At 42.7% G+C, this 25,188-nt stretch overlaps 1 protein-coding gene across 7 annotated transcripts; it reads left to right on the forward strand.

Moving 5' to 3' along the window:
• Positions 1-213: 213 nt before the first annotated feature.
• On the forward strand, positions 214-24,915 carry VNN1 (vanin 1). 7 transcript variants are annotated; one of them, XM_048490524.1, is made up of 10 exons: positions 214-224; positions 4,014-4,138; positions 4,542-4,771; positions 4,846-4,976; positions 6,034-6,226; positions 8,611-8,902; positions 10,569-10,939; positions 13,795-13,962; positions 15,178-15,285; positions 15,968-16,311. In XM_048490524.1, the coding sequence occupies exons 3-10, from the start codon at positions 4,556-4,558 to the stop codon at positions 16,118-16,120; spliced, it is 1,632 nt and encodes a 543-aa protein (XP_048346481.1). In that variant the 5' UTR covers positions 214-224; positions 4,014-4,138; positions 4,542-4,555; the 3' UTR covers positions 16,121-16,311. The 7 variants fall into 7 exon arrangements, with proteins under 7 accessions (XP_048346481.1, XP_048346456.1, XP_048346447.1 ...); XM_048490506.1 differs by lacking the exon at positions 214-224 and adding an exon at positions 1,260-1,349; XM_048490499.1 differs by lacking the exons at positions 214-224; positions 4,014-4,138; positions 15,968-16,311 and adding exons at positions 360-401; positions 17,486-17,619.
• Positions 24,916-25,188: the final 273 nt, after the last annotated feature.

A 25,188-nucleotide genomic window follows, 5' to 3' on the forward strand; every position in this document is an offset into this window, starting at 1 on the left:
AAGAGATGGGGAATGTTCACTCTAAGATATTAATTTTTCATTCATACAAAAAGGTTAAATTGCAACCATAACATTAATTCTTCTTCCCTTTTTTCTGGGGGCGGGGGGAAGGTAAGGCTTTTCTCTTTATTGGGCAAGTTGCGGCTCAATGTACCTGTAGTACTTTCAACCCAAGTTGAACATTATTAGACTGTCTTTTGCACTGTCATCCAGGAAATATACGAGTAAGCTGTCCCTGTATAGATTGGTTCAGGAAAAGTGATTGTGCATCTTGCACTCATGGCTTGTTTTTAATAAACACATTGTTAGAACTTGTTCTATGACTAAAACATGGTGAAGAGTCATTATGAGCAGGAGTTTATGGTTGCTCAAAAATGTTTTCATGTCTATTTTTATTATAGGTAAATATATTTTGGGAAAACAAATGTGGTAAATTTTTGGGGGTTAGAAATAGCTGTTTTACAAAAATGTGGTAAATTTGGGGGGTCAGAAAGAGCTGTTTTACAAAAATAGCATTTTATTAGTATTTTGTTATAATGGAGCAATATATTATTCAGTTTCTCATTGTCCAGGATTTGTCTTTGCCTTTCCCATGTTGATTTTAAAATTGTTATGGTGTTTTAAAGTCATAAATGCATTCCAAACTGGTTTCATGAAATATGCTAAGTCGATTTGTATTTGTTTTCTGGTTGCTCCTGAAGAAGAATTGTTGGACTTAATGTGCATTGGAGTCCTAAGATACTGAGGTGTGGGGCTTTCGTTTAGTTTATAGATTGAGAATTACTTTGCTTTTTTATGTTTTACTTTATAAGATGCGTTGAACAGGCTCTCTGGAGAGATTATATAGAACTCTATTAAACAAACAAACAAACAAATGGACAAACAAAAACAAATAATGGTCTTATAGGGTGTTTGCTGAAACTGTAATTTGAAAAGGGAAACCTACTTGGGGGAGAGGAGGAGCTTCTTCGTGGTTGTACATTCAAATAAAACCCCAGATTCTTAATACCTGATGATTCTGTTGCACTGTCAGACCCCCCCCCCCCTTAATATCACACCAAACAAAAGAACTAAAAAGAGAGGCTCCTGAAAGGGTACGTGCTTACTATTCCCTGGCTCTTTAAGTTGGCACAGCTTGATGACTCACTGGAGCTCTTGGCTCTTCCACAGGTAGTAGGCTTATTTACATAGCCACTTTGGCTGAAGTATGAGCTTTAGCCTTTCGGGTTCTCGCCCTGTGACTCACTGCCTGGGAACCAGAGGAACTTCAAACCCTCAATGCACAAGCTGAGCCAGGGCATTCGTTTTTAAACAGAGGGTATGCCTTTCAGTTGTTTTTCTTACACCAGGTGAGAACTGGTTGTCCTTGTGTTTCTGTCTTGACCAGCATCAGGTAGGAGCTGGTCTCTGGACTTGTTTGCCTTTAAGTTTAGTTGTCTGCCTTTGTTTTACTTACTAGTTGGAGATTTGTCTGGGGGATCTGAAGGGATTGTGCCACGATCAGTATGGGGTAGAGTAGAAGGAAATATGTTGGTAGGGAAACAGCTGGCCAGGCAAGGGGAATGGGAGCCAGTGTGGTGTAGTGGTTAAGAGCAGGTGCACTCTAGTCTGAAGAACAGGGTTTGATTCCCCGCTCTGCAACTTGAGCTGTGGAGGTTTATCTGGTGAACCAGATTAGCTTGTGAACTCCAGCACTTGCCAACTGGGTGTTCCTGGGCAAATCACAGTTCTTTGGAGCTCTCTCAGCCCCACCCACCTCACAGGGTGTTTGTTTTCTTCTTCTTCTTCTTCTTCTTCTTCTTCTTCTTCTTCTTCTTCTTCTTCTTCTTCTTCTTCTTCTTCTTCTACTACTACTACTACTACTACTACTACTACTACTACTACTACTACTACTACTACTACTACCTCTGTTCAGGATAAAGTTCTCAGTGCAGTCATGCATGCTGTGATGGAAGTTGCAGCACGCACCGCCACAGTTCAAAATAGTTCAGATTCTCTGTTACTGTCAGAGACCCTTATTTAAGCACCACTTTCATCAAAAACATTATGCCCTGCACTGTGAAACATAGAACTTTGATAAAATAGCATTTATATTGCCCCCAACAGCTATTAGCAAGAGTTGCCTTTTTGTAAAGTTGTGCCCCCCATTTTCTTTCCCGTTCCTGCTGGGAATATAAATGCTATGTTATCAAAGTTCTATGTTTCACAGTGCAGGGCATAATGTTTTTGACATAAGTGGCACTTAAATTAGAGTAACAGATAATTGGAAGGGACGAGGGAGGGGAGGCACTAGGATCTGGCAGAGCATTCAACATAAAGAAGGTCCAGGAAGATGTGGAGAATTGATTCACCCATCTCCTTGAATCTTTGGCTCCTTCCGCACACGCAAAATAATCCATTTTCAAACCACTTTCACAACTGTTTGCAAGTGGATTTTGCTATTCCGCACAGCTTCAAAAAGCACTGAAAGCAGTTTGAAAGTGCATTATTCTGCATGTGCGGAATGAACCTGTATGTTGAACAGAGTATATGTGTGGCTGCCTTTTTGGTTCTTCTTTCAGATAGATATGTCAATACCCCACTGTGCTAAAATATTTTGCTGTTAAATGCTAGGTCAATTATGGGTGAAGTAACAGCCCTCCAAGATTTAATTCTGGATGAGAGAGCTGACCTGCCAAGTATCGCTGAAACCTGGTTGGGGGAGGGAAGAGAAGTTAACCTCTCCCTGAGGTACTCAGTGATGCACTGAGGGAAAAGTAAACATTTCACAAATGGGGAGGTTTTGTGTGTATTTTTTTGGGTACATGCAGCAGCACAAAGAATTGTTTGTACAGTATGTCGTCCTCTCCCTGCCACCTCAAGACACATCAAAGCTGAATCATCCAAATCAATTGAAATGTATGAATGTCTGCTAGGTTGTGTTAGGATTCGGTTGGCTTCCTCATTGAGATCTCTCTCAATGGTGGTGTAGTGGCTAAGAGCAGTGGCAGCAGTGGTGTAGTAGCTAAGAGCAGTGGCTAAGAGCAGGTGCATTCTGATCTGGAGGAACCAGGTTTGATTCCCAGCTCTGCCGCTTGAGTTGTGGAGGCTTATCTGGGAAATTCAGATTAGCCTGTGCACTCCTACACACGCCAGCTGGGTGACCTTGGGCTAGTCACAGCTTTTCGGAGCTCTCTCAGCCCCACCCACCTCACAGGGTGTTTGTTGTGAGGGGGGAAGGGCAAGGAGATTGTAAGCCCCTTTGAGTCTCCTACAGGAGAGAAAGTGGGGATATAAATCCAAACTCTTCTTCTTCTTCATGCATGTTATCCCACAATTACCCCCTCTTTTCCCCCTTCAGCCTCACTGTAATGTGTAAAGAAGTATGCCAAGAATAATTTTTCTCCCTGAAAAATTGCTTCAGAGGGTAGCCATGTTGGTTTGAGGGGTATGGACTTTTGAGGGGTATGGGCTTTTGAGAGTCAAAGTTGCTTTGAACTTTGACTCTTGGAAGTTCATACCCTGAAAACCTTGTTGATCTCTAAGATTCTATTGGACTAGATATCCCCCCCCCCCATAATCCCCTTCTAGCCTTTAACACCCTCATTTTAAAAATTATTTGTTGTTGTCAAGTCACATCTGACTTACGCTGACCCCGCAGGGTTTTCAAGGCAAGAGACATACAGAGGTGATTTGCAATTGCCTGCCTCCACCTCACGCTCGTGGTATTCTTTCCAAATGCTAGCCAGAGCCAATCTTGCTTATCTTTCAAGATATTACATTCCAACTCTGCTGATCTTGAGCTAAAATCAATCTTGTGTACCTTGCATTACTAAGAGAGAAGAGGGGCTGCTCCATGGCTTCTTTGCTGAATATTAACTGTATAAATGTTGGAGTAGTGCCATTGAAATGATCCATTCTGTACCCCCCCCCCCCTGCTATTTCTGGTTAAACAGAAATAGAGTAGGAGAGCAACTGAGGGGGAAAGGGAGCACTAACCTGCCAGCTAACACTGTCCTATTTACCTTTGGAAGGATTTCTCTATGGCAAATTGGCAAACCACCAAGCCTCTAGTCTTGAAAATGCAACAGGTTGCCATAAATCAACTGTGACTTGACAACCAAAAAAACAAAACAGAAACGAGGTCATTTAACTGAAGGTAAGTTAAAGGGATGGCACATTGGGGCATGTTCCCCTCCACATAGCCTTTTTTCTTCAACCCTGAAAAGTTTGTTCTTGGCATTGTGAGATGCGCTTAACTATGCAGGGTGAAAACTGCAATGTGGGGGGGGAATGGGCATATTTGTTTGTAAAGATTATCAATTAAAGTGATCCCTTTTCAAGTCAGGGCTACAACAAATTGGTGCATAAAAAGATCAATATATGATTTTTTAAAAGCCTGTTCATTTGCAAGACTTGAGAAATGCTCCTGTTTTTAAAAGTACTAAATAACTAAAGTTCATCCAGTCAGCAGGCAGCAACAGTGGATTTTGCCTACATTTTTCCTTCTCTTATTTTCCTTTCTTGGTTTTCACTTATTTTTGTTTTGTTTTTTTTATCAGGCAGAGCTTTAGCAATGGTCTCTTTTCAGTCTTTGCTACCTTGGTCATTTTTTGTTCTCATGATGATTCTAAAAAGCTCTGCTTTGGACAAATACACAGCAGCGGTCTATGAGCATTCAGTCTTACTGCCAAAACCCACTCACAAGCCTGTTTCTTCTGAAGAGGCCTTAAAATTGATGAACAGAAACATGGATATTTTGGAAGAGGCCATCAAAAGAGCAGCAGCTCAGGTAGGGATGATTATTTCATGATTTTGTATGTCATTATGTTGCAGGAAGAACTTTGACACTTCTTTTCTTGACAGGGTGCTCACATCATTGTGACTCCTGAAGATGGTATCTATGGTTTTCAGTTTACACGAGAAACTCTTTATCCCTATCTTGAAGATATTCCAGATCCACAAGTAAACTGGATTCCATGTAATGACTCACAAAGGTATTTGATTTTATATGGATCATTTAAAAATATATGAAGGGCTCTGGTTTCAAACACTCTAGTGGTTCAGTACTTAATTTTGAAACTTGCAATACATAAAGGGTCTCAGAGCTGGTTCTTTTCAGGTAGAAACTTTGGGTAGGATCCAGACTAAATGTCCTCAGTGGAACAAAAGTTTTTAGCCTTCCCCTTCCCACTGCAGTTCACTGATGTCCCTGAAATGCTGCTCCTGGGGGCAGCAGCCTACAGTCTCTTCTGACCTTCCCTCTGGGCAGGCCAGAAGAAACTGTAGTCCTGGCCTCGAAGACCTGCTTTTATAAGCACTGAGGCTGGACGTGGGGTTTGGGGAGCAGGAAGGGGTGGGACTGCAGGCTGCTGGCTGCTGGCTGGGAGCCCAGCCAGCAGAGGGGGGAGGAAGGGAGGGGGAGTCCAGGGTGAGGTTGAGGGTGCTTGGAGGCAGCAGGAAGTCCTGCTGCCTCATCATTTTTGCGTGCGTTGACTGACGGGGTCGGGGTCGAGGCACATGAAAACGACGAGGCAGCAGGACTTTTGCGCCCCCCACATGACCAGAAGAGTGGCGCCCGGGGACAAGGTAGATACACCACTGATGTTTAGCAGTTAAGGGAAAAGGGAAAACACAGAAAGTATTCTTCCTCATTCTCTGTATATTTTATTTGATAAACAATTTAGAAATGTTAATTAGCCTAGCATGTAAATGTAAAGTATTTGGCTGCGGCTTCACAATAACAGAATGTAGACTCCTAGACAAAATTGGCTTTTGCAGTCATACATAGGGCTGTAGGAACAGTAATGGGGTTTTCCATATTGTATAAAAGCTGAAGATAATAGGAAAAGTGACACAGAAATTGTGGCTATTGCTTCTTACGTTCCTTGCAATGTCTAATGCGGCCCAGCCTACTTTGTCTAACATTTCTTTTAATCTAAACAGATGGGGGCTGATCTGTAGCAAATGTTGTCATTTGAAGCTTAAGGGTTAGATTGTGGGCTGCAGTTGCTTACAGTCCTAAATCTTCATTCTCTTGATTCTATCAATTAGATTTGGACCTGCCCCAGTGCAAGAAAGGCTCAGCTGTCTGGCAAGGGATAATTCTATCTATGTGGTTGCTAATATTGGGGACAAGAAGCCATGTGATTACACAGACCCCAAGTGTCCTAATGATGGCCGCTATCAATACAACACAAATGTTGTCTTTGATTCAGATGGGAAACTGGTGGCACGCTACCACAAGGTAAAAATAAACTGTGGGTTGGATCCAAAGGTGCTGGTCCACTAATATACTAATGGGATTTAGGTTATCAGAACTGGGCTACTGTTGGTACACAATTTTTTTTCTTATTCCTCCCTCCCACTGCATACCCCATGCACACTTGGCTCACACAGTGTTCAGGAGGGTCCTCTGTAATGGTCAGAGGGAGATTCACTATTCTCTCTGAACATCTCCTCTATTTGGTAATTTTACTAAACTAGGCATGTTTCTGAGCACCACAAAACGTTACTCTCTTGTAGTAACACTGCCCCCCATGGTTTGTTAAAAATTGACATAGTGAAAACTGTGACATATGCTTTTATTATTTGTTTACTTAAAATATTTATATAATCACCTTTCTCCCCAGCATCTCAGGACCCTAGGCAAATAGCAGCAACATAATAACTGATAAAACAACACACATTCAAACAGAAATAAAGATACATTAAACATGTAAACCTAAAAACCCCTTATACTCCCACCACTTAGGTATTGCTTCTCTGTTGTCCCAAAAGTTCTTCAGAACAACACTTTCTTACAACCTTATTATAAAGTCAGGAGAGAAGAAGTACCTCCAGCCTCACTGTGGGAGCCACTGAAAAGTCTTCAGCCCAGATCATCATAGAACAGGCCTTAAACAATGGAGGTGTTCTTCCTCAAAGGAAAAAAGGAAGCTTCCAAATTTGAACATTAAGGAAGAAAACAGTACTTTGACTATGAGGACTCCAGGTTGTGAAGGGCTTTAAAGCTAAGCACCAGCACCTTGAATCAGAAGCGTACTTGGGGGGGGGGGATGGAAGCCCAGGGACAACACCTGCTCTGGTCGCCTCCTGTCCCTTCACGCTCGAGGGTGGGGCTTGGGGATGGGGCTTGAGGGTGGAGGTAGCTCGGATGGACAAAACAGTGGCAGGTTGGCTCCTGGTCTGGTCTGCTGCTACAGTGCTCCCCTGAGCTGCCCCTGGCCTCCCTGCAGGCTGCCTCCTGCTCTCTCCAGGCCCTGGGGAGGGCAGAAGCCAACATGCAGGAAGGCAGGGGGGACAGGGTGCCGCAGTGCCTGCCGCAGTGCCTGTCTGCCCGTGGCCACACCTCCAAGGGCCTGGGGAGGGAAGAAGGCAGCTTGGACAGAGAGCGATCATAGGTTGATAGTGGGTAGGTCAATGAAAATGTTAACCCAGTGTGTGGCTGCTGTGAAAATTCCATGCAGGTCATTATTAAACAATAAAGAATGAAACTACTGCTTCCATATTGCCTTTATATAAATCTATGGTGAGACCACACTAGGAATACTGTGTACAGTTCTGGTCCCCACACCTAAAAAAGCATATTGCAGAGCTTGAGAAGGTGCAGAAAAGAAAGATCAAAATGATCAGGAGAATAAAGCAAGAGCCCTATGAGGAGTGGTTAAAACACTACAGAATGTTTAGACATGAGAAAAATCTGTAAAATTATACATGGTGTGAAGAGTGTGGACAGAGGTGGTTTCCCCACTTACCTCAACCACCCTTTGCTGCGCACTACTCCCAGCACGCGTCATTTCTGGCGCACTCCTGGGCTTCCCCACGCAGAGCGCGGGGTCATCAAAAGGCGCCATTTTGAGGAGTGCCAGGAATGACGCGCGCTGAGGGGGCGCGACAGTGGCAGCGTCAGGGTGGCTGCGTTGTCGTCGCCCCTGTAGTGGGGAGTGCTGGGGGACCCGCGCTACTTGGGGAGAGTAGCGCGCAGCAGCAGGTAAGTGGGGAAACAAGAAGCTTTCATCCCTCTCTCAATACTAGAATGTGGGATCATCTGCTGAAGCTGAAGGGTCAGAGATTCAAAACAGACAAAAGAAAGTATTTCTTCACACACACACACACACACACACACACACACACACACACACACACACACAGTTAAATTGTGGAACTCCCTGCCCCAGGATATGGTGATGGCTACCAACCTGAAAGGCTTTAAGAGCGGAGTGGACATAATCATGAAGGACAGGGTTGTCCATGGCTACTAGTCAAAATGGATGCTAGTTATGATGGATAGATATTCTGTAGAGAATCAAAGGATGGCAGTTGCATAGGTGTTTTTGTACTGCAAAAATAGGTAGAGATGGGGACAAAGGTGTAGAGATGGTCCAAAGGGTCACTACTTGTATACAATTCTTATAAGGTGAGGCCCATAAATGCATTTACCCAAAAAGTTAGAAATACTTAAAGCAAAACAATTTAAAACTATTTTTAAATTTAACATGGTAGCTTTCTTTTAAAATGTTAACTTTTCATTTAAACCAAAATTAGATAACAGAAACCTTTAAAGTTATAAAATAGTTCTGTACTTTCACTGAAGCACCTTAAAGTTTTCTGTTTGTTATCTTTCAACAGTTCAATCTGTTTATGTCAGAAGCCCAGTTTGATTTCCCTAAAGAGCCTGAACATGTGATCTTTAACACTTCCTTTGGAAAATTTGGTATATTCACATGTTTTGATATATTGTTTCATGATCCTGCCATAACTCTGGTGAGCAAACTCAAGGTGGACACCATCCTCTTCCCTACTGCTTGGATGAATGTTCTTCCACATTTAACTGCTGTTGAGTTCCATTCAGCATGGGCTATGGGCATGCAGGTCAATTTGCTGTCATCCAATACTCATAAAATTGGAATGAACATGACAGGTAAATAGACAGTTATTTATAATTACATCCACCAATCAAACTGAAACCGGCTGGAGGCTGCCAGTTGACATTCTTAGCACCTTTCTTACTATGTGTTCAAGCTAGAGTTAAGAGGGGTCATTGGACTTAGACTGAAGTGACTCCATAGGATTGCATTATGGTGTTCTCATAATTACCATAGACATCCATTAACAGCCACCGAAGTTTAGTACAGCTTCTTTGAATACTAAAAAGAACATTCTTGCTTTTGATTGCCACAAATAGACATACAGAGCCCTGGGTGCTGGATTATATTGGGCTTCCTTAGACCCAGGAATACTGAATGTTATCATCATGACCCTGGGCAGCAAAGAGATAGACAGTGTGACCAAGTGGAAGGAGAAGGCAAAAACAGTATATGTTCCTATATTCAAATGCTCAGGTTATGTGTTTGCCTGCTTTTGTGCTTGCTTGTATATTTACGAGTATATATTGTGATTTGATGTAGTGGTGAAAGTGCCTGCAAATGCATTTAAAAGAGTACAAAACTGTGCAATAATTGTAGGTCTCCTAAATTATAAAAGAACTGCATTGGGGACATAGCTTTGGAAACTGTTTCCCACCTCTTATTTTGTTTGACTGGTCCTTGATAACAAACTACTTTGATAACAAACCTTGATAACAAACTACCATAATCATAGCACACCACCAGGGGCATAACAAGGCATCCCTGGGCAAACTGTAGCCCTGGGCAAAACCTGAGTTGGATGCCCCCCTCCCCCAAGGGCGGCCACTCCACCACGACCATTTTTTTGCACCAGGATATTGGTGCCTGCAGGGGGTGCATTTTTAGACATATCAGCACCAAAATTTCAGCATATCATCAGGAGACTGTCCAAGTTTGGTGAGGTTTTGTTCAAGGAGTCCAAAGTTATGGACTCCCAAAGGGGGTGCCCCATCCCCCATTGTTTCCAATGGGAGCTAATAGGAGATGGGGGCTACAGTTGTGAGGGTCCATAACTTTGGCCCCCCTGAACCAAACTGCACCAGACCTGGGGGGTATCATCAGGGCAGTCTCCTGATGAGACTCTGAAAGTTTTGAGACTGTGCCTTCAGAAATGTCCCCCCCCCAGCCTGCAACCCCCATGGAACAGCAATACAGAAAACTCAAGATTCTTGGGCAAATTTCTGGGATGTTCCTGCAGGGGGCACATTTTTGGATGTATTGGCACCAAAATTTCAGGGTATCATCTGGAAACTGTCCTTATGGTACCCCCCAAGTTTGGTGCAGTTTGGTTCAGGGGGTCCAAAGTTATGGACCCTCAAAACTGAAGCCCCCATCTCCTATTAGCTCCCATTGGAAACAATGGGGGATGGAGCACCCCCTTTGGCAGTCCATAACTTTGGACTCCTTGAACCAAACCTCACCAAACTTGGGGGGTAGCATAAGGACAGTCTCCTGATGATACGCTGATAATTTGGTGACACTAGCCTAACAACTGTGCCCCCTGCAGGCCAAAAATGGAAAACCACTAAAAATACCCAAAAACAAACCCTGCATTTTGATGCCCCCCACAAGGTGATGCCCTGGGCAGCTGCCCACCTTGCCCAATGGGTATTATGCCCCTGGACACCACACAGATCAGATAAAATGACTGCTTGTCTTTCTATTGTCTCTGTTCTTTAGGAAGTGGTATCTATGCACCAGATGGACCTCAGGCATATCATTATGATGCAGAATCTGAAAATGGCCAGCTTCTGATTGCAGAACTTCACGCTCACCCTTCTGTTTCTCCTACTTACCTTCATGCAGTTAACTGGAGTTTGCATGCCACAACTATCAAACCATTTCCTCAGAATAATACTTTCAGTGGATTCATTTTCTCTGATGAATTCACTTTCTCTCAGCTTGACAACCAAGCTGGCAATCTTACAGTATGCCAGAAGGATCTCTGCTGCCATTTGAGTTACAGGATGACAGAACAGCAAGAAGATGAAGTTTATGCGCTAGGTTCATTTGATGGCCTTCATGTGGTCGAAGGAGAATATTACTTACAGGTCTCATTTTCTCAGGGAGAGGTTTTGCTCATTATGATAGAAAGTGGAAATTAGGAGACAATTCTGAATATCATGCCATATTTTTATGTGCCACCGAATGTGAAGCCCTTTAATTCTATTAAATTAGAAAAGTTAAACATGCTACCATTTAAATTTCTGGGAATTACATGTGTGGGGGCTCTCACCTAGATGGCCCAGCCTAATTCAATCTTATCATATGTCAGAAATTAAGCAGTGTCATCCCTCATTAATACTTCGATGGGAGGCTACCAAGAAAGTCCAGGGTTGTTATGCAGATGCAGGCAATGGCAGATTGCCTTTCAATGCCTCTGGCCTTGAAAATCCTCTAGAGCTGTCATAAGTCAGCTTACACACTTGTTCTCCATTACATTAAAAGGTACACAATAACGCAAACTCTTCCTGATGCTCATATCACCAGTCAACCTCTATTTGTTTTGACTTATATATCTGTAATCAGACCCAAGTCAAAAGAACACAAGGAAAATTTTTTGACACTGCAAGGTCTCAGAAATGGATGAACTTTCTTATCTTAGTAAAAACTTCACCTCAGGCACTAACTTTAAATGTCACTACAAAAGGTACATGAATGCTTCAGAAAATGATGAGTGACAAAAATAAACAGAATAGAAATGTATTTGTGAATGTCAGCAGAAATATAGTGAAGGAAACTTTAGATTTTTACTCATGTGCAGTGCTTTAAATATATTATTGCTGTCCTGTACTTGGTGTTCTGTACTTCCAGAATGCAGTTTTTTATTATGCAAATATAAAATGATTACATGTGATTTCTTTTTGAAAACATTTGTAATTATTTTGCTATTATTTTCTTACAAATATTTTGTAATATATTCATTTCTCCACTCATCCTAATTCGAATTTAAACACCATATAAATATCTGGGCATTCGGTCCACTTAGTTATTCCTATCTTAGCACAGCTTCCCCTGAGATTACATGAAGAGGCATAATTGGAAGAACAACTGCAAATTGTAAATTTCCAGGATATTACTGACATCTGTAAGGAAAAATGTGCAGCTGTGCTACGAAAAGACAATTGGAGATGTATTGTTGTTTGTGATTCTGAAAATAAAACTACTTCACAGACTGTTTCAATGAAAATGTGCCATTGTATAAGAAAATATTATGGTACCACCAAATATTTGAAAGCAAGCTGCTTAGAAGCTGTCCTGACATGAGTGAGCTTCTTTGATTGAATCAAAATCAATTAAACACTGCACCAAGAAGTCTTTGATTCTAGTAGTTTAGTCTTGTGAATGTTTGCTGAGAAATAATTCCACTGATTTCAGTAGGCATTATTGCCAAATAAGTCTACATAGGATTGCAGTCTAAGCATGACTTCCTAACCACCATGAAAACATGATTTCAGTGAGGTTGACAGTACAGTTCTAAAGCAGAATTACATCCATGGAATTCAGTGGATTTTAAGTTTGTAACTCTGTTTAGGATTACAGTGTAAAATTGCTGCAGTGTTTGTTATTTTAATTATTTATCTCCTGATTATTGTGATATGGACTAAGATAATACATTTGGCAATTACTATATAACCATCCATGGATATGTTTAGGTTAATGATTTCAGTGGGAACCACAGCGAGATACTGACAGTATAAACCAGCTGTTGAAGGAGAAGGTTGATATAGTTATGTTATGTATGTACAAGTTATATACCGTGTTTCCCCGAATATAAGACAGTGTCTTATATTAATTTTTTCTCCCCAAGATGCGCTATGTCTTATTTTTAGGGGAAGTCTTATTTTTCCGCCCCACAGCTGCATGCTCTGATGTTCTGTTCGATGGGCATGCTTCCAAACAAAAACTTTGCCACATCTTACTTTCAGGGGATGCTTTATATTTAGCACTTCAGCAAAACCTCTACTATGTCTTATTTTCGGAGAAACAGGCTATATTGTATATGTGTATGTACAAGTTATACACACACACACACACACACACACACACACACACACACACACACACACAATCACAGCTAGGCTTTTTAAAAGTAGTCACGTTTCTGTAAATGGCAAGGGCTCTGTTATAAGACATGTACTGATCTGGACAAAAGCTGCCAAATGCTTTGAATTCCTTGGATGATCTCATACCCTAGAACACAGGTGTCAAACTTGCGGCCCTCCAGATGTTATGGACTACAGTTCCCATCATCCCCTGCCAGCATGATGCTGGCAGGGGATGATGGGAACTGTAGTCCATAACATCTGGAGGGCAGCAAGTTTGACACCTATGCCCTAGAAGCAGTATGTAAACAGCTGGGCTGATAACAGTATGGGCTCCCACATCATAGTGAGAACAATAGAATAGCCAATCGCGCTTGCTTGGATGTGAACTTTTTTTGCAGAGACTTATGAGTTGGCTTCAAAGGTTTCATTCTGCTAATACAGTGGTTCTCAACCTGGGGGTCGGGACCCCTTTGGGGGTCGAACGACCCTTTCACAGGGGTTGCCTAAGACTCTCTGCATCAGTGTTCTCCATCTGTAAAATAGACAAATGTTAGGGTTGGGGGTCACCACAACATGAGGAACTGTATTAAAGGGTTGCAGCATTAGGAAGGTTGAGAACCACTGTGCTAGTAGAACCTTCCTCTGGTAATAGCAGTCTTTCACGGTAGTGGAATATGCCTTTTATGCTAAACCAAGACTTTTTGCATTGAAGGAAGACTCTATGATTTGTAGAACCGAATCTTCAGATCCAATTCACCAAGAATATATAAACTAATTTTTTTGACGTTGTTAAAAATTCATTTTTTAATTTTGAGTATTCTTCCGATGGATTGTTGTTGTTTTCTCTCTCTCTCTAGATATGTACATTGCTGAAGTGTAGAAGCACTGACATGCGAACATGTGGTCAGTCAGTGACTGCTCATACCCACTTTGGATCCTTTTCTCTCAGTGGCACATTTAGCACTAACTATGTCTTCCCAGAAGTTCTGCTTAGTGGAGTTCAGCTAGCACCTGAAGAATTTCAGGTAGGGCAGTACTTCAAACCAAAATCTGTTATTGTTAACCAGAGTGTCTGGTGGATTGTGAAGAAAAAATTGCTCATCTTCTACCATGGCTTGGATTACATGGGCTGATCTTTGGACTTACATGGAGGTTACTTGTGGTCATCATAGTTCTGCTCCAGAGCAAGTATGGTACTACAAGGTCTTTTAGGGAAGAAAAATCTGATTTGAAAATATTACATATATATTATTAAATTAAAGGCATGTACTTGCTCACTTTTTTCTCTCAAAACACTGAAAAAGGTTGCTTGCTTCTTTACCCTAGTAGCCAAAATATGTTATGTACTCACCACAATCTAATCTAATTACATCTGAAACACATCTTCTGATCAGTTTTAAGATTTTACAGACTGCAGACTTGGGTTTTTCCTGAAACTCTTTTCTCTGCTCTGCCTCCCTACTTTTTTGTGTTTTGGCCTGAATTTTTATTATTTTGATGAAGAGATCTGGTAAAAGCTTGCTGGTGTGCGATCATAATAAATAGATATCACACAACTGTTGTTTCAGGAGTCTTTTATGGCCCAAATGGCAACTTAATTTTTTTACATTTCATTCCATTCTGCTATGGAAACTTATATATCATTAGTAAAATGGTGCAGTGGACAATACTGCCGTCTCTACAATCTGCTCTTCTATGCTCATATGAAATTCTACCACCATAACCCATAATGACATTCTTATTTGTTTCAGTCAGGGAAGATGATCATGGGTCACTTCTCTTTGTATGTGCATATTGATTCTTGCAATTGAAATAAATGAGCCCTTACACCCAAGAGCTCTATAAGACTGTCTGCACATGGGTTCTGTATTGGACATGGTATAGCGGTTAAGAGCAGGTGGTGCACTCTAATCTGGAGAGCTGGGTTTGATTCCCTGCTTGAGCTGTGGAGGCTTATATGGTGAACCAGGTTAGCTTGTGCACTCTAACACATGCCAGCTGGGTGACTATAGGAGCTCTGTCAGTCCCACACATCTTACAGGGTGTTTGTTGTGGGGTGGGAAGGGAAAGGAGATTGTCAGCCCCTTTGAGTCTCCTTACAGGAGAGAAAGGGCGGATATAAATCCAAACTCTTCTTCTTCATCATCTCATGCTTACAATATGTCCAGCAAGTACACAACACTTGTACCTTGCGTAATTACTATTCTGTTAACTGAACTTATCATTGTTTCCTTCATCAGGTTTTGAGTGACGGGCAGCTTATTAGTCAGAATGGTACATCAAAGCCAATCTTAACGGTGACATTGTTTGGGAGGTGGTACGAGAAAGACCCACCACATCCAGAACAGGTCTGTCTGAGATGCTCTGGACAAAGCATTTCAACATTGTCATTACAATATTTTCTTATTTTATTTTTATTTCTTCATTTTAGTGTACTTTGTGTATTATCTTGAAAAAATTGTTACCTTTTCCTGATGGTAGCATACTCAAGGTCCCATCCTTTATAACAATCCTATTCATGCCACGTTTAGTGTGGTTCATCAAGTCCAAAGGAATGTGCCTTCGAAGCTCACTCTCATATAAACAATTAAGTTGACCTGCATTTCTTTTCAAAACAAGTCAGTTCTGGGTTTTCATTTTCTTATTTTTGATGTTTTTTCCCCAGTTTTGTCACAGGACATGACAAACTCATTGTGCATCAAACATACACCATTATCAAAGAAGGGCTAGTCAATAGATGCAATTAGGATGTGAAACCATGCCTGCTGCAGGATGTAAAATCATACTTGCTGTAGGTTTAAGATTGGGACAAACATTGTTGAGCCAGCTTGGATGAGTTAGGTGGTTAGAATGGTTATGTTATTCAATTGTACCTTTGGATTGCTCAAAACTGAAAATACATTTTAAAATGGAAGTTGATGGAAAGGGTTTTTTCCCCCCTACTGTAGATAAATTTCAAGCTATGTGAAAAAGTTATACCTGTTCTGTCCTGAAGGCCTGGATATAGCTAAACTGTGACTCTTTTTTTAGTATGGACAGAGGAACAAGATGCGTGCCAGGCAACAGGCCTTTTCCACATGCACAGCTTACCATGGATTTTTTTCAGTGGTCAGACCTTGTTCAACAGGATTAAACACTCCAAGGAAGCTGGCACAGAAACAAATCCCCCAAACGTGTGGTTAAAAATTCTTGCGGAAACAAGAGAAAAAACGAAAACAAAATGGAGGGAAAAACATATGAAATTAAAAGGAAAAAATGTAGCATTTGGCAGCAAGATATGTTGTAAACAACTCATGTGGCAATGTCTGAAGAATATCATTGTGGATTGATTTGGCAATATTTACAGGAAAAGATGGAAATGTGGTTTATTTTGGCATCTTCTGATAATATAAGAAATGCTACTGGAAAATGAGCGTTACTACCTTGGATCTTCTTACTCACTTAGACCATGTGGTTTTTCACACAACTATAGCCCCCTGCATCACTATTTGGGAGGTCTGAATAGCTGCTGGGAGAAGTGAGTGGGTAGGAAAAAATAAAATTTGCGCATGTGTGCAAATGTTATGTGTGCACTCCACAGCATCCAAGCCTCTGTTTTCAAAATTATAATTAGAAAGGCTATCAGTGCCACATTTAAATAATAGCCTTTTATCATTAAAACATAGCTGTGTGTTGGTAATGTATACTTTTCAATAGGTTTGGCTAAGACCAATGGATTCTTTGTTAATATCTATTTTTTTATCTCTTTCCAATGGGTAAGCCACCCTCCTAACTGTTGACTGCTGAAATACTCTCTGAACTGTTGTTTTCACTTTATGATGGCTAATGTAAGATAACTGTTTAGAAGCTACTGAATATGTGCGATAAATGTGATGGACACAGGCTTCCTTGATGTGAAATATATTTAAGGGATAGAACATTATTTTTTAAAATGAAGCAGTTCTTGTCAGTGAAGAAAAGATGGTTAAATGCTATATGTCAAACATGAATTTATTTAGCATTTTAAGACCTCTTCCCCATGCAAAGTTACATGAGTTTGCATGTAGAGCTCATATAATCCAGTAGTAGTGTAAGTGAATGATAATGAGACTGATACTAAAAGTTTGTGTGTAATTAACCTGAGCCTTAACACATGTTGTGAGATGCTGAACAACAAGTTTAGCTGTAAGTGTACTGTGTCAATCATAATAAATCTACAGCTTGGGTAAATTTAGGATTATCAAGAGGCTACTAGAGAGCTGTCCAAACTTTCAGCTTTTGGCATTATCTTTGAGTTCTGCAATAGATGTTAGCCTTTAATACTGAAAACAGGTTACGGGTAAGGAACAATTGTGCAATTTAGGAATTGGTAATTAGTAGGTTGCTTTATTTGTTGGTTTAATTTGTTCGTCGCCCTGCTTCTTGAAACTCAATATGGATTGAGAGTTATAAGATTACAGAGTTATAAGAACAATGGAATAAAGATACAAACTATGAACTATGCAATACAATTACTCTCCAGATTTTGCATTTATCAGCCCTTATCTTTCTCTTTCATTTAATTTACAGGATTTTATTTATTGTGTGCAGATGGTGCAGACCCTTCCCCAGCAAATAACACATCAAACCAGAGTTTGGAAATGGATTGGGCCGCAGCCCAATTTATTAATTATTAACACATCAAACACTTAAGAAGCTGGGCAGACAAATGGGTCGCAACAGCATGCTGTCCCCAATCTCCATTGGGGCATTGGGCAGGAAGCCGGGAGCCACCGGGGTAACCTACTATCACCAATTATTATCAATTACTGGAACGGATTATTACCGATTACTGAAACCGATTACTACACGCCCCCATGCATGTCAGGACACCCTCCTGCGTGTCCGGACAGACCCCCTGCGTGTCCGGAAGCCCCCTGCATATCCAGATGCCCCCCGGCATGTCCGAACAGCTCCTTGGTGTGTCAGGATGGCCCCCCTGCGTGTCCAGACGCCCCCATGCGTGTCCGGACGCCCCTTGCATGTCAGGACAGCCCCCTTGCCTGTCTGGACACCCTCCTGCATGTCCGGACGGCCCCCGAGTGTCCGAACTGCCCCCTTGCATGTCCAGATGCCCCCATACATGTCCGGACACCCCCCTGCAGGTCCAGACGGCCCTCTTGCCTGTCCAGACACCCTCCTGTGTGTCCGGACGCCCCCCATGTGTGTCCGAACGGCCCCCTTGTTTGTCCAAACACCCTCCTGTGTGTCTGGACAGCCCCCCTGTGTTTCCGGATGCCCCCGTGCGAGTCCAGATGCCCCCTGCATGTCCGGACGACCCCCTTTCCTGTCCAGACACCCTCCTGCATGTCCGGACTTCCCCCCGCGTGTCCGGATGCCCCCAGAGTTCCCGGACTGCCTCCCTGCATGACCAGATGCCCCCTGCGTGTAATAGGATTATTACCAAGTACTGAAAATTATTATTATTACAGATTTATTTATTTATTTATTTATTTATTTATTTATTTATTGTTTCGATTTCTATACCGCCTGATCCCCGAAGGGCTCCGACTACTGAACCCGATTATTACCGATGACTGAAACCAATTATTACCGATTATTACTGATAACTGAAACCGATTGTTACCGATTACTGAAACCGATTACTGAAACCGATTATTAACGATTATTACCGATTACTGAAACCGATTATTACTGATTACTGAAACCTACTATTACCAATTATTATCAATTACTGGAACAGATTATTATTGATTACTGAAACCGATTACTAAACGCTCCCATGCGTGTCTGGACACGCTCCCTGCATTTCCGGAAGCCCCCTGTATATCCAGATGTCCCCTGCATGTCCGGACGGATCCTCGGCGTCTCAGGATGGCCCCCCTGTGTGTCTTGGCGCACCCTGAGTGTCCAGACTGCCCCCCTGCATGTCCGGATGCCCCCCCTGCATGTCCGGACGGCCCCCTTGCCTGTCCGGATGCCCCCATGTGTGTCCGGACGGCCCCCCTGCGTGTCCGGACAGCCCCTCTGCATGTCTGGATGCCCCTTATGCATGTTGGGGCACCCCCTGCATTTCCGGACACCCCCATGCGTGTCCAGACACCCCCTTGCGTGTCCAGAAGCCCCCTTCATATCCAGATGCCCTCTGCATGTCCGGACGGCTCCTCTGCATTTCCGGATGCCCCCCTGTGTGTCCGGATGCACTCTGAGTATCCGAACTGCCCCCTGCGTATCCGGACACCCCCTGCATGTCCAGACGGCCCCCTTGCCTGTCCGGACACCCTCCTGCATGTCCGGACAGCCCCCCTGCGGTCCGGACACCCCCATGCATGTCCGGACGGTCCCCTGCATGACCAGATGCCTCCTGCGTGTAATAGGATTGTAACCAATTACTGCAACCAGTTATTATTACAGATTTTTACCAACTACTGAAACTGATTATTCCCGATTACTGAAACCGATTATTCCTGGTTATTCCCGATTACTGAAACTGATTATTACCGATTACTGAAACCTACTATTACCAATTATTATCAATTACTGGAACGGATTATTACCGATTACTGAAACCGATTACTACACGCCCCATGCGTGTCCTTACAGCCCCCCTGCGTGTCCGGACAGCCCCCTGCGTGTCCTGAAGCCCACTGCATATCCAGATGCCCCCCTGCATGTCCGGACGGCTCCTAGGCGTGTCAGCACGGCCCCCTGCATGTCCGGATAAACCCTGAGTGTCCGGACTGCCCCCTGCATGTCCAGACGCCCCCATGTGTGTCCGGATCCCCCCTGCATGTCCAGACGGCCCCCTTGCCTGTCCGGACACCCGCCATGCATGTCTGGACACCCCCTGCATGTCCAGACAGCCTCCTGCGTGTCTGGACGCCCCCCTCTGTGTGTCCGGACACTCCCCTGCATGTCTGGATGACCCCCTTGCCTGTCTGGACACTTTCCTGCATGTCCAGACGGCCCCCCCTGCGTGTCCGGATGCTCCCCTGCGTGTCCGGACACCCCCCATGCTTGTCCGGATGGCCCCCTTGCCTGTCCAGACACCCTCCTGCATGTCCGGACACCCCCCCTGCGTGTCCGGATGCCCCCCATGCATGTCCGGACGCCCCCTTCATGTCCGGACGGCTCCCTTTCTTGTCCAGACACCCTCCTGCATATCCGGGCTGCCACCCTGCATGACCAGATGCCCCCTGTGTGTGATACGATTATTACTGATTATTGAAACAGATTATTACTGATTATAACTGATTACTGAAATCGATTATTACCGTTTACTGAAATGGATTATTAAAAATTACTGAAGCCGATTATTACCAATTATTAGAGATTACTGAAACCAATTATTACCGATTACAGAAACTGATTATTACACGCCCCCTTGCATGTCCGGACACCCTCCTGGGTGTCCGGACAGACCCCCTGCGTGTCCGGATGGTCCCCCTGCATGTCTGGATGCCCCCTGCGTGTTCAGATGGCCCCCTGTGTGCCTGGACGCCCACAGAGTGTCTGGACTGCCCCCCTGGAGGACCAGATGCCTCCTGCGTGTAATAGGATTGTTACCGATTACTGAAACCTGTTATTATTACAGATTTCTACCAACTACCAACTATTGTTACTGATTACTGAAACCGATTATTACCAATTATTAGAGATTACTACCGATTACTACCAATTATTAGAGATTATTACCGATTACAGAAACTGATTATTACACACCCCCTTGTGTGTCCAGACACCCTCCTGTGTGTCCGGATGGTTCCCCTGGTTGTCCGGACGGCCCCCCCTGTGTGTCTGGATGCCCACAGAGTGTTTGGACTGCCCCCCTGCATGACCAGATGCCTCCTGCATGTAATAGGATTGTTACCGATTACTGAAACCTGTTATTATTACAGATTTTAACAACTACTGAAACCGATTATTACCGATTATAACCGATTACTGAAACCGATTATTACTGATTACTGAAACTGATTATTAAAAATTACTGAAACTGATTATTACCAATTATTAGAGATTACTGAAACCGATTATTACCGATTACAGAAACTGATTATTACACGCCCCCTTGTGTGTCCAGACACCCTCCTGCATGTCCGGACAGCCCCCCTGCATGTCTGGACGGCTTTCCTGCATGTCCGGACACCCCCCTGCGTGTTCGGATGGCCCCCCTGTGTGTCTGGATGCCCACAGAGTGTGTGGACTACCCCCTGCATGACCAGATGCCTCCTGCATGTAATAGGATTGTTACCGATTACTGAAACCTGTTATTATTACAGATTTTTACCAACTACCAACTATTGTTACTGATTACTGAAACCGATTATTACCAATTATTAGAGATTACTGAAACCGATTATTACTGATTACAGAAACTGATTATTACACGCCCCCTTGTGTGTCCAGACACCCTCCTGCGTGTCTGGATGCCCCCCCTTGCATGTCTGGACGGCCCCCTGCGTGTCTGGATGTGCCCCTGCGTTTCCGGATGCCCCCCCATGCGTGTCCGGACACCCCCCCTGCGTGTTCGAATGGCCCCCCTGTGTGTCTGGATTCCCACAGAGTGTCTGGACTGCCCCCCTGGAGGACCAGATGCCTCCTGCGTGTAATAGGATTGTTACCGATTACTGAAACCGGTTATTATTACAGATTTTTACCAACTACCAACTATTGTTACCGATTACTGAAACCAATTATTACCGATTACAGAAACTGATTATTACATGCCCCCTTGCGTGTCCGGACACCCTCCTGCATATCCGGACGGCTCCCCTGCATGTCCGGACGGCCCCCTTGCATGTCCGGATGCTACCTGCGTGTCAGGACGTCCCCTGCATGTCCAGACGGCCTCCTGCATTTCTGGACACCCCCCTGCATTTCCGGACGCACCCAGAGTGTCCGGGCTGCCCCCCTGCATGACCAGAATCCCCCTGCGTGTGATAGGATTATTACCGATTACTGAAACCGATTATTATTACAGATTTTTACCAACTACTAAAATTGATTAGTACCGATTACTGAAACTGATTATTACCATATATTACCGATTATTACCAATTACTGAATCCTATTATTACTGATTACTGAAACCGATTACTATTAGAGATTATTACCGATTACTGAAACCATTTATACCGATTGCTGAAACCGATTATTACCGATTATTACTGATTACTGAAACCGATTATAATCGGTTAATGAAACCGATGATGATGATGATTATTATTATTATTAATTAATTAATTAAACTTAATATATAATATATATAAACTTAATATATTTATTAAACTTAATAATTATACGCCCCTTGCGTGTCTGGATGCCCCCCTGTAGGTCCGAACGGCCCTCCAGCATGTACGGATGGCCCCCCTGGTTGTCCAGATGCCCCCAGAGTGTCTGGACTGCCCCCCTGCATGACCAGATGCCTCCTGTGTGTAATAGGATTCTTAACGATTACTGAAACCAATTATTATTACAGATTTTTACCAACTACTGAAACCGATTATTACCGATTACTGAAACTGATTATTACTGATTATTACTGATTACTGAAACCGATTATTACCGATTACTGAAACTGATTATTACCAATTACTGAAACCGATTATTCTCGATTATTCCCGATTACTGAAACCAATTATTACCCATTATTACCGATTACTGAAACCGATTATTACCGATTACTGAAACCGATTATTACGAGCCCCCTTGTGTGTCCGGACATCATCCTGTGTGTTCTGACGGCCCCCGTGCGTGTCCGGACACCCTCCTGCGTGTCCGGACTGCCCCCCTGCTTGTCTGGACGCCCCCTGCGTGTCCTGAAGCCCCCTTCATATCCAGATTCCCTCTGGCCAAATAAAAGCTTATTTCGTATTATGGAGAGGAGAGAAATGTACCGAGCATTACAGTCGTGTTGTCTCAGTATTACTGTGGTGTGGATCTATGTGGCCAGGTCAGTAATATCACTGGGCCATCTTATGAGCTAGGCTGAGTTGGTAGAAGCCCTTTTTAAAAGCTGCATTGCTTCTCCAATTATAAGGCTGAATCGTGTACAATGCCAAGGCTTTCAACTGAATCAGCAAAGGTGAATTGAACTCCATCAAAAGTGGGAAGACCAATATCCTGTAAGACCTCCCCTTTCCCAACCAGCATTATCTTTGTTTTTTTTCAGGTTTTAGGTTCAGTTGGTCAGTATGCACAAATATTACATGTGAAACAGGAATGTTATCAATAAGTATAATCTTTATATCTAGCTAAATCTCTAAATGGAACTCCATATGAGATCATAATGAATCATGACCAGGAGGATAATTCACTATAGAGTTGTTGGTTTGGGGGGTTGGTTGGAATAAATTTACTTTCTTCTTGTCAATATTCTCACTTAACAATCTTGGGATGTTGCCAAGACAAACAAAGCACCACCTGTCCATGGTTTTTGTGCTCTTCTAGGAAGGTAGGACTTCCCAAATTATTTCTTTTTAGCTTGGACTCTAAGCTGAAAATGCAAATGGTGTCTAAAATGGTTCAGGAAGCTTTGCAAACTATTGTTCACTGTTAAATGTCTTCAACCTAGCCAAGTTTTGAATTTCTGGGTAAATTATAGTGACAATGTTTTCAATGCTTGCAAATTTTTGTATGCAAACTTCTTGAACCTGTACATCATGAACAAAGTTCCTAAAAACTCATAATAGTTAGCTTGCAACAGTCCTGAATGTTGAAAGACCTGATTTACTCAAGCATTTACAGTGACTAATAAAACTCTGTTAATTATATATCAGCAAACTATTTGGAACTGTGTTTTTAAAAGTTGCAGAGATGTGCCAGAAGGCTGAAGTTATATATTTAACAGTTTTCTCACAGTGTGGTGGCTCATTTTCAAGCAGAGTTGGAAACATCAATGATGCCAGTGATCTTAGTAGCATGTCGACACAACACTGATTAATATTTGGATTGCCTGGATTTTTATCGTTAGTAATAGTTGTAACATTTGATTTAAGATGGTTCTTTGCAGAGTGACATAAAAAAAATCTGCCACCAGCTCAAGGAGTTTATGTTTGACAGGCAGACAGAAAAAGTAGGAAATGGAGGAATAGAGAAGCATGTGCCTGTGTGCAAGAGTTAAAATAGAAGCAAATATAGGGTTGTGTCATACATCGTGTGATTGGGGTCCAGAAGGCTTTTATTCAAAGGATGGATCTTCCCCACCTCCCTTTTCCTGCAGCAGTCCATCTATTTCACTTTGAGGAATCTACCCCAACAGTCCAGAGGACACTCATGAGCATCACACAACAGAAACAAGGGGAACAAAGAAAGGGGTGCTTAGATGATATGATACAACTTCTTGGCATGGGGGAAAAAACTCTCACCAGTTCAGCATTTGATTTGTGGCTGTGCGCAACACCAACTTATTTATCCTCTCTTTCGTCAAGGTGCTCGTGTTGGTGAACAATGTTCTAAACTCTTTCATTTCATCCTTGTAAAATAGGTTAGGCTGAGATAGTGGGCCAACCTGTGACCATCCAGCAAGCTTCCTTGCAGAAGGGGGATTCAAACATGGATTCAACAGATCAGTCTGATACTATTACAGTGATGACTTAAATTACTTCATACTGCAGGTGAAGATTACACTGCAGTGGCTGACAAAGAAAGAAAATTTCTTTCTTTGTTTTCTATTACCCTACTAGCCTTTTAATCTATATTCCACTTTCCCTCCATTTTGGGGTTTTGTTTTTGAATTTTGACACAGTCTGAAAAGAAACTGGAAACATTGAACTAAAGCTATACTGTACTGCAATGATGTATTGATTAGTATATATCAGTGGTTCCCAACCCTTTTCACTCACACATCCCCTGGCAACCCTTTTTCCCTGAAATTGTATCCCATATTAGAAAAATGTTTGTAATTAATACAGCTGTTATTATTTCAAATGTATATGTTGTAACTGTAAATAAATAACCCAATCATGGGATTAAACATAATGGGATAATAAAATGAACGAATAGTACATATATTTATTTACACTCAAAACTCAAAAGATAAAATGAGCTCAAGTTAATACTTCATTAACATAAACACTACAATGCATAATCATTAACATTTGACATCTCTGAGAGGAAAGGAGGGAGGATGGGAGGGGGGCTGCATGATAAATGATTGAGCCTGGTGCTTAAATAGAAAGTGCCTCCACCCCAGGCCCGAGTACAGGGGCATATCTACAGAAAATAGTGCCCAGGGCAAGCTCTCAAACTGTACACTTCACCCCTTGTGA

This window comes from Sphaerodactylus townsendi, linkage group LG01, assembly GCF_021028975.2.
Source record: "Sphaerodactylus townsendi isolate TG3544 linkage group LG01, MPM_Stown_v2.3, whole genome shotgun sequence".
NCBI classification, from domain to species: Eukaryota; Metazoa; Chordata; class Lepidosauria; order Squamata; family Sphaerodactylidae; genus Sphaerodactylus; species Sphaerodactylus townsendi.

What these genes read in the sequence shown, in the direction of transcription:
- VNN1 (XM_048490490.1), top strand. An exon ending in CCATGTAATGACTCACAAAG is followed by an intron (nt 4,977 to 6,033) that starts GTATTTGATTTT and finishes TCTATCAATTAG; the next exon opens with ATTTGGACCTGCCCCAGTGC. An exon ending in AAGGAGAATATTACTTACAG is followed by an intron (nt 10,940 to 13,794) that starts GTCTCATTTTCT and finishes CTCTCTCTCTAG; the next exon opens with ATATGTACATTGCTGAAGTG.